The sequence below is a fragment of the Caenorhabditis remanei genome, chromosome I (genome assembly GCF_010183535.1).
Source record: "Caenorhabditis remanei strain PX506 chromosome I, whole genome shotgun sequence".
Classification (NCBI taxonomy): domain Eukaryota; kingdom Metazoa; phylum Nematoda; class Chromadorea; order Rhabditida; family Rhabditidae; genus Caenorhabditis; species Caenorhabditis remanei.
In genome coordinates this window covers 7742345-7752625 of record NC_071328.1, presented here as the reverse complement: position 1 = coordinate 7752625, position 10281 = coordinate 7742345, and the positions used below count along the sequence as shown (strand labels likewise).

Sequence of the window (10281 nt, the reverse complement as noted above, 5' to 3'; positions counted from 1 at the left end):
AGTCTAACAATTTCCCAAAAAAACTAATACAGAAAAGTACAATTACAAAACGTATTCATCGAAAAATCTTTTAAAAACTGAAAATTAAAAATAAATAAATCAACTGAAGAAATATACAGAATCCTTGACTTTTTCAATATCCAGTTCCCCTTGTTTAACTTTAGCAGTGAAAATATCGGTATACTTCTCGAACTCTGAAGATGGCAGGATCTTCTGCATTCTTGGGGTCAAATAAGTTGTTTTGAACCATTCCGAGCATTGCTGAACTATCGGTTGAGAATGAAGTGACACAAATTGTTGACGGCAGATTGCATTCATTTCATCAACTGAATTTGCGTGAGTCCAGAAACAATCATGGACAGCGGCAAATGTTATTCCTCTGAAAAATCAAGAAAATTTGATTCTGAAACTTTAGAGTTCTTACCTATGAGCACAATTCAAAGAAGTAAGCATCATGTGAGTGGAATCCAATGAATGCACGAAATTCGGTGGGAAAGCATCAACTTGTTTCATTGGAATCGGAACCAAAACCAATTTTGATTTTCTCTCAGTAAGTTTACAGTATGGTTGAACAACTGGTAGTCCTAATGGTGTAATCCATTCAACTGTTTTCATTAAATCACTTGATCCTTTTGCAATCAAACGGAACCAATCTTTTAGTGCCATAGAACTTGTGAAAGCATCGTTCAAACTGGCAAATGTCTTCCGAGCGAGATAACGGGCAAATATAGCCGCCTGAAATAACAGTAAACGAAATTGATCAACTCATTTGTAACCCTAACTAACATCTTCCCCAGGAATATCCAATGCTTTGAGTTGTCTCTTAATCTGAAGAACTGCTCCATACATTGTCACACCATAAACTGTCGTCATCACTGTCTGTTTGATTACTTTTCGTGGAACATTCTGTGGAAGAGCATCACGAAGTTTCAGTGCCACGTCACGATCGTCTCCGTTCGATTCTTCGTCTTGCTTTCTTTTTTGTTCTACCCTGAAATAACAATAGTTATCATCTACTTTTCAGAGCGGAGCAACTACCTCTGAGCAACATCAGAGTAGACATCATTGGGAGTATCAGACTGTGTGAGATTCACTTGAACACCTCCTTCATTATCTCTTCCCAATGCAGCATAATGTTGTAATCCATTACAACTTCCGTCTTGATGAACTGGCAATTGACTTTTGAATGATGCTACGTCACTACCGTATCTCATAGCTTGTTCGATTTCAACACATGCCGCGAGTGTCTGCCATGGCTCATCTGATGACATCCACCATTTCTCACCACCAAGAGGGTCACGAGCAGAATCCAGAATCATGGGAAGAAGACGTTCGGCTTCCACCATTCTGTCAGTTACACTTGATCGTTTCATAGTTCCTGTCAAATTGATACAATGCAGTTTCAGCCAGTCGAATCCTTTCGATCCAAGTGGCTGGCTTTTGGCAAACTTTAGAATACAACGATTCACGTCATCTCCCATATGTGAGAGATATGGCGAAAGTGGGTAGACACGACCTCGGAAATCCATGTTGTGGGGGAAGAAGAGGGTTTGACCACGGAAATGATCAGCAAGGACAACACGATAGAGCATCCAACACCATAAAGAATTACTTTCGTTTCTGAAAAAATGGATTTAGCGTTGCATGTGCATCCAGATGTCCACATACCTCATCTTTATCGCCTCTGCTTTCCTCTTTGCATATCCCCTAAATTTCTCCACGTCAATGTCTTCTTTTTTCACTTTTCCAAATTCTGTTACAAAATCTGGAACATCAAAAGTGTCTTGTCTCATCGGAATTCCCAATTTCTCTAAAAGTTCTTCTGAATCTTTTTGATTCGATTTGTTGAAAACAGTCTTCAAAGTATCCAACATTGGTTCATTGATAACCCATGGAGTTGATCCCAACTGATTCAATGCATCGAAAACAGGTCTGCCTTGTGATGGCGATGTTATCCTTTGTCTCATTTCATCATTCAGACGTACTGATTTGAATTCCATCATATTTCTGATAATATCTTGGCCAACTGTGTATAACGGACCACCCGTTCCTTTATCAATCCATGGCCGTGGAGGAACTGTCATTGGCAGATTTGAAGTGGAAAATACAATGAAATCGAATGGATTCTTATCGAACATCGCCATTAACTTCGAGTTGATTGAAAGCATTCTGGAGAGTGATAATCGACAATCAGTTGATAGTTTTGACTCTTCTTCTATTGAAATTGAACGATAGGAGAATGCTCGTTGCCACGTTACTGAAACTTCGAAAACTTTAACTTTGAGAGAATCTCCAAAAATCTTTACTTTTTCCAGAATCTTTCGCCTCAACTGGGAAGAGACATGCATCGAAAAGGACGTTAATGATGACATTGCACACTTGATTTCTCGTTTCAGCATCCATATTTCCCAAATTGAATTGGAAATTCGATGCGAGATTCTGCGTTTTGCATGCTTTATCCCACCATTCTCTATGTGTATTCTGACGTGAAACTTCTGAATCGGCTGTGAAATATTCAATGTAATTATCGAAGACCCGTTTCCAGATCTCGTTTTCATTGAATCCCATTTCTTTTTTGAAGACATTTCCAAGTTCTTTCAGTATTGGATCAATGACATCAAATTGAAATTGAGTTGCTCCGATCAGATTTTGTCCTTGAGAGCATGCAGCCATAGCAGTAAAATAAAGAGTTTCGACAAGCTTCTCTCGTGGAAGCAGTTCGAGACATGTTGACACTGAAATACAAAAAAAAACATTTGGAATACAAACATCTGAAATTACCCAATGGATGAGTATCGTTGGGATCAATCTTCTTCAATCCATCAGCAATTTTTCTTTTCCAACTCCATTGATTAATCAATTCCTCTCCAGATACATCACTTTTCTCTCTGTCGACACTATTCTTCACTTGTATCCACATTGAAGACTCTAATTTCAGATGATCTTCGAACAACTGTTTATACTTTTTCTTCTCTATATTATTAACTTGAAATGGATTCTGATGATAATCTTCCGAAGAACAATTTCTCTGAAGGGGTGAAACTAACTCCAAATCTTCAGAATACCGTGTTCCTTGTAGTTTCTTCCCAGCTGGAATATAGAAACTTCTCATCATATTCAACTCTTTTCTAATCGTTTTCTGATCTTCTGAGCTTATGAAAATCTCAAATTGTTGATCTTCCGAAATATTGATTGATTTAGCAGCAAATTGTCTCATTTTCTGTTCCATCGAATCGAATAAATCGTCAATAACTTTTGAATTCTTCGAGTCAAACGATCGTTGATCTTTCCATTTTCTTGAGTTATTCAATAAAAGAAGAGCCATTAGATATGTTGTATTACTCTCATTCCTTTTCAGTGATCTCCACAAATCTGAAATTCCAATGAATAATGAAAGTGATTGATTCGATTCAATTGATTCCACTTTTTTCAACACTTTTTCCATTTTCTTATTGAGAACGAGAAGGCAAATAGGAACAATCTGAAATTATTGGAAATTAAACTATTCTAATTTTTTGGACAGCACACCTCAGGTGATAATCGACTTCTCAATTGATTTTCAGTCAATCGTATGAGTGATTGCACATCATCTTTTAGAGTAAATCGGACAATATCAGCCATCGCATGCTGATCAACTCGCTGTTTCCATAATTTTCTCTTTTTTTGTTTGTGCTCTATCTCAAGAATTTTCAGTATTTCGGCTTTCCAGTCATCATTTTTTGTTTCTTTTTTCTGTAATCCACTTGTTGTTGTTGGACTGATCGAGACATTAGCAACTGTTGATGATGCTGAAAACTTGAAGATGCTAATAGTGAAAAAAATCCAGAAATCAAAGTGCTGATTAGATTCCGCCCATTTTTAATAGTAATTGAAGAAGCTCGTTTCCAAAACGAACGGTTTTACTCAAATGACGGAGTGTACTAGATTTTTTGAAAAACGTACCCAGCCTACATTGTGATTGAATTCTGATTATCCGTTCTAGTGTTCGTTTCATGTGAAGATCTAACTGAAACTGTAATCGTTGTAATTCTTTTTTGACGTTTCAGCTCTTGACCTCTTATGGATCAGACCGGAATAGCGTCTTTTCATTACATAGATAGGACCTCTTGAATCACATTGAATCAAAATTAATGGTGTTTGTTTTGGAAGACAACATCAAAGTATAGGAAATAAACTTATTATTCTTATATCTGCAAGTGCGAATAACAAGAAAACTACTGGAATTTTCTCGTTAAAAAGTAATAAAATAATCATATGAATCATTGTGGAAAGAAAATCAATCAGAAATCTAGGGGACGGGGCTTGAATTTTGGGAAATGGGACGGAACTTCAATATGACTATACAAGAAAAATGGATGTTTCTTTTGGGGAAAATCCAAAAAAATCCAGAAAAAATCAAAACCAGGTGAAACTCGTGTAGTAAGAAAAAGGAAGAGATGGGTTCACAAGTAGTGATGGCCAGATTTATAGAAGAAATTTAGAATAAACGGGGCTGAAAATGTTTAAATTAAAGGACCGGATTCTGGAGGACGAAGACAAAAACAGTGAAGGAAAATGAGGACACGTGGGGAAAATAAGGGATGTCACATAAAAAGAGTGGGATTGTTTTTGGGAATATTCAACTATCTCATATCAATATAATTTCATGAAAAGGGCGGAGTACTCAGAATTCATGTTCTGATTCTTTTTATGGAGAAGAATACAGAGGCTACGCCCACTTTCAGTCATGCCATCGATGAAATAAAAAGGGACGAAATGTACAAAAAAAGCAAGAAACCCATGGAAAAGGAATTTTTGAGAAGACAAAAAAAAGAAATTGGTGTCAAATTGTGAAAAGTGTAAATATGAAATGGGAATGAGGGAACCTATTTTTTCAGCTTTTTAGTTTCAGTTTTTGTTGCCAAACTGGCCAATACCGGAGACCATTCACCGTTTTGCGACGAGGACATTGGAAGTGGTTGGGGTCTGAAAGTATGAAGATGTAATTAAAATACATTGAACTTTGTCTATTTTTTAAAAACTCATCGTAAAACATTGATAATCTATGACAAAGTAAGTAAAACATAAAATATAACTGAAACAGACGTTTACGATTTTGTTAGAGTTAATGATAAGCTTCTTTTTTTTTGTCTGATGTGTGAAAACAAAACTGATTTGAGCTGACAATTCACATTTTGATGAGCAATCAGATTTGACTGATCTTCTGAATGACAGAAAGAACTATAATTAGGCGTGATGTTAGAAAAATAGACGACGACGAGGAATTAATAAAATTGCATCATCATCAGTAAGTGCACATATATTCTTCAACATACCACATATGTGACATCCGTTTCGATCCTAAATTAACTGTTTCTCAATGATAAATATATCAATTTTTATAATATTTTTCTGGAAACTCTCGTTCTGAAAACTTGGAACTTACGTTTTATAAGTGGGGGAAGAGACATTGGAGTGAGAAGAAATGGATCTTGTATGCAATGGAGTTACTGGCGCCTGTTGTTCCATAGAGCGTGATTGTAATGCAGCCCATTTAGACTGAATCTCCTGCTCCTGAGATTCAACTGCTTTCTGTTTCTCCAGAAGTTCCTCTTTTTCAGCTAACATCTGTCGTTGCATTTCACGAATTTCTTTTTCCTTCTTCCGTAACATTTCCATTGATTCATCTACTGCTGTCGCTGTCGATGACATCATCGCACCACCACCACGAACTCTTTCAAGTAATGCACATCTCGATTTTGTGCTGAAAACTGATGCGTTGAAATTTAGAAGATTATATCGAAGACATGCTTGAAAAACTCAGTAAAAGCAATGAAAACTTACAGCGCATTATCGTTTCTTAACAAATGATTCTCTCGCCTCAATGATATTACTTCTTTTATGAGTTTTGTAGATGCTCTACGTGCTCTCATTGTCTGACGAATCGGAAGTTCCGAAATCATTGCTCCATATGCTTTACGATCGAGTTCAGCATTATCGTGCCCTCTTGCAGATAACATTTGCGATGATGCTACATCGTCGTCATCTAACTCCACTTCATCAACAATTGCACGATCAGTTGCAGATGATGAGGTCGGATGGTTGGACGCGGAGCCGCCTTCCGAATTCATTCGGGGTACTGTCGTGTGACGACGAATTCCGTTGTTTTCTGAAAAATTTAAGTTTAAAGTGAAGTATTAACTAGGATATAAGTCTGATCTCGATAAAAGACAAGTGCAGCACACAACAACTAAAAACATTTAAAACTCACTTGAATCGTTGATTCCGTTGGATCCCAGTGGTTGTGATGTTCCATGGAATGTTTGAATTCTACGTGGTTTCGTTCTTCCATTTCCAGCTACTGAATCTCCAGAATCAGAATCTTCTGATAAATCGCTTGATTTTTCAAGAACGTCTGAAGCATCGGCTTTCTCATCGAAATACGACCAGAGATCGGCATCACGAGATTCACTCATTCGTTCAACCACTGAAAAAATAATTTACTTGGAATCAATACTGGAGAGAACACAGAACTCACATCTATTCAACGGAATCACCCTGCTCCGTCTCAATTCTCGGAACCTTGACTTGACAGCCTCTCGAATTCTATTGGAAATGTCCGTTCGACTCTTGAATGGCAACTTGGATACATGATCCCTCAAATCATCAAAAAAGTTGAGACGAGTTTCTAGATATTTGGATAGTGCCTCTTCTTCCGGTAACCGTGAATCAAAGAGTTCCTCCAATCGCTTCAACCATTTATCTTCAAGCTCTTGTTGTGCAGCCACTCGATCTCTGAGAACGCCATCAGCATCACCAGTAGTAATTCGAATTCCCTCCGGTGGTACATTCTTTGGTGCTGCCTCTAGATGAGCAACCCATTTCTTCCGATCAGTGGAGGTATTGAATGATATTTCGAAAAGAACTGGTTTAGCTCCCGAAATTAACATAATCGAATGTCCACGGGCAGCTGTCCGGATGAGAAGTGATTGTACTGGCATTGCACCTTGATCATGCATAAACACCAACTGACGGGAGCTTTTTCGAATCAAAATTACTATTATATCATCGAAAAGTACTATCCAGCATTGATCTTTTTTATCAGTAGTCTTTCCAGATGAAGATGATGAATGTGTTCCACCGCCTGATCCCACGAGATTCGGAATTTTGATGAGAGCTTCTCCGAGATGAACCAACTTCCGATTTGTAGCGGAGTTCAATGATTCCAGCTATAAAATATTGACTTTGTTGCAATTTCGACTATGATTATTACTAAAATGAATTAAAAGCTAGAACTCACATCAAAGTTGTAACGAATTGTCCCGTTTGGTACCGAAGGATCTGATACATACAAGTTAGTTGTGGACGATGGATCAATTTGAACTTTAATCTCCTCCCATTTCATTGACATATGGGCCATTGAAAGGTTCTCATCGATTTTATGTGCGAACTTCCGAGCAGTTTCCAGAGCCAATTTCGTCAAATCGTGATATTCACTAAACGGTTGCTCGTTCTTCAATATCGTCTCCAGAAGAAGCGAATATTTCGTGGCTCGTCCAATAATTTTGGTTATCAGTGGACGGAAGTCGTAGTGTTTATAGAATGGCTCTTCAACATACGTCCGTTTGAAAAATTCAGCGAATTTAGCATTTTTATTCATCAAATGATGATATAAAACGTCAGATCTTTCCTTCGCAACTCCGAAATCTGTGTAAGCATCACAACATAACTTCGTATGTTGACCACCATCAATTGCCAATTCTTCACTAATTATGTCGGATATGGTACCAACTTCATAATTCTCCTGGATGCGAGCAGTGATTCTTTCGAGAACATTTAGATGGAAGATAAGTAATGGTTCAAGAACATCTGGTATAAGTATATCCATATCTTGCTTACTTATTATACTTTCATCGAGCATTCGACGACGATATCCTTGAAGAAGGAATGCGATATTTGCGCAGTGACGCTTTTCCATTAGATACAATTCTGAAATAACAGAATATAAATAGCAGACATAAATTCAGAAGAGGAAACGTTCGAAGTGATAAGCAAATGTAGTTTATACAAAACTTCTGGCTTGAAGTTCCCGTTTTAAGCTTCAGTCTTTTCTGCTTTCAGACATATAAATACATTTTCTCAACTACGAACTTCTTCAACAAAAAAAACTCACCAAAAATAGCGTCTTGCTTCTTGACCTGCTTTGTGGATAACGTGTTGTGTCGATACTTTTCATGCCACGATTGATACTCTTCTGCACCGAATAAGTCGTGTTTACCGTATAGACGATCTCTGGAAGTTTTTTAATGGTTGAAATGAGAACTTGGGGAAAAAAGAGATAGCAGGTCAACAAAACAGGATATTTGGCTTTTGAAAAGTTCGAAAAAACTCACAACTGAGAATACAAATTGTTCATTGAATTTGTAGCACCATTTGAACTCGAAGAAGATGCATGGCTATGGTCTGATGGTGATACCATTCGGGAGATATGATCCGGAAGACCTGAAAATTGAGACTTATCCAGTTTATATAGATGATACATTTAAAAAATTTTCGACGACACCAAAGACTTTATAGTCTTGGCATCCATCTCTGGAAATTCTAGTTTTCAACGTGCCCTCAGCATCAGCATCGATAAAATCAATGGGTGCTTCATTTGATTCTGATACTGAAATATTCAATCGCTTATGCTCGAGACTAATTGGAGAATACATTGCATCATCCATTTCCAGAGCTCCTTCAACAATTCGAGTTAGCATTTCTGAGGAATAAAATTTTTATTAGAGATGGATTTTGAAGTGGATACCATCATCATCCAAGTCGACAATAAGTCCATATTTATCAGCAATAGCTCGGCACTCTGCGTGATAACTGGTCTCCGGAAGAAACAGGTCCAGAAGTTGAGATTCGGAATGAAACCAACTTCTTTGTTGTTTTGAAATATCAGATGTCACTGATTCGAATGAACTGATTGTAAGGGAACATTCACGTTTCTTCTTCCGATACCCAGCAGTTGCTTTGGATAATGTTCTAGTGAGTATAGATACAACACTGGAAGTTTCTGTTTTTTCGCCTAGAATCCCATTAATCTTTCTGCTAAACCACGCGGAGAAATCCGAAGTAGTTTTTCCACTACTTCCGAAGCTTCTCGGCGACAACGAAATCGTATCCGATTCAGCATCACTTCTCATATTGAATATAGTGGAAGGTGAACGAGGACTTTGAAAAGAAGGGGAAATATTAGGGAATGAAACACGGCGGGTAGTAGCAGAATGAGTATTAGAATTGCTAGTATTCACAATATGTGAATTTGAATTCGAATTCGGTATTTTGGAATTCTCTGAATTCAATGATGTAGTGAATTGAGTGTCGCAACAAATCGATTGGCTCGATTCAGTGGTCGGTAGAGGAGTATTAGCATTCGAAGTAGTTGACGATGTGGTGGTGCCTGAACTCTGACGTCGTCGTTGTCCTCGTCTCTCAACAATTCTTGTCCACTTCTCGTTTAGACCCATTTTTCGTTTAATCGATCAGGCGTTGGTGTCTTCGAATGGAAGGAAAACAACAATTTCAGCACATAATCACCGTCTTTAGAACGAGAAGATAGACTATACTGAAAGAAAAAACAAGGAATTCTCATGAGACGGTAGTTTACAAGAGAAGGAAGTATAACAAAATCGCGAATTTATAAAAAAGGAACGCGGCAACTAAACCTCGAGATACTAAAAAAAAACATTTTTGATGTTATCGTGAGTTACAAGACGGAGAGGCTTCTGTCAGTAGGAATGTAAAAGGTATTTCTGTTCTGATCAGTTATATGGCATTGTGAAAAACTTGAATTTGTTTAATGTTGATTGATTATAGAAATAAATAAAGATAATAGTGTTAGGAAGTCGAAATGAGGGACATCGCAAATTGAAATTGGTAGTGAACTATTCATAAGCGCATAGTGTTCTGATATTAGAGTTCGAAAAATGCAATGTGTTCCATAGTGTATTTGAGTGGTAAATTTTAATGCTGCGTCCAAAGTAACTTTTCCGCGGAAAATCCGCGCGGAAAAGGTGTCCAAAGTAGCCATTTCTTTTCCGCGTTTTCCTCTGCGCCTTTAAGCTAATCGCGGTAAGACCAGCTCACTTTTTTGGAGGGAATTCAAAAAAAAATTTTAATTTCGAAAATTTAACTTTCCCTCCTAAAAAATGCGCAGGTCTCGCCGCGATTAGCTTAAAGGCGCAGAGGAAAACGCGGAAAAGAAATGGCTACTTTGGACACCTTTTCCGCGCGGATTTTCCGCGGAAAAGTTAC

The 10281-nt window shown here is 37.6% G+C and overlaps 2 protein-coding genes across 2 annotated transcripts; both read right to left on the bottom strand.

Annotated features, from left to right (window-relative positions):
• Window positions 1-99: 99 nt before the first annotated feature.
• Window positions 100-3994, bottom strand: GCK72_001501 (uncharacterized protein; the record flags this gene model as incomplete). Its single annotated transcript, XM_003097637.2, has 9 exons — window positions 100-379; window positions 425-735; window positions 787-991; window positions 1039-1620; window positions 1669-2257; window positions 2307-2735; window positions 2782-3481; window positions 3529-3788; window positions 3943-3994. The coding sequence occupies 9 exons, from the start codon at window positions 3992-3994 to the stop codon at window positions 100-102; spliced, it is 3408 nt and encodes a 1135-aa protein (XP_003097685.2).
• Window positions 3995-4865: 871 nt separating this feature from the next.
• On the bottom strand, window positions 4866-9494 carry GCK72_001500 (uncharacterized protein; the record flags this gene model as incomplete). Its single annotated transcript, XM_003097625.2, has 10 exons — window positions 4866-4965; window positions 5426-5743; window positions 5824-6148; window positions 6251-6466; window positions 6518-7208; window positions 7280-7968; window positions 8153-8271; window positions 8373-8481; window positions 8543-8740; window positions 8786-9494. 10 exons carry the CDS (start codon window positions 9492-9494, stop codon window positions 4866-4868), a joined length of 3474 nt encoding a protein of 1157 aa, XP_003097673.2.
• Between the last annotated feature and the right edge of the window lie 787 nt (window positions 9495-10281).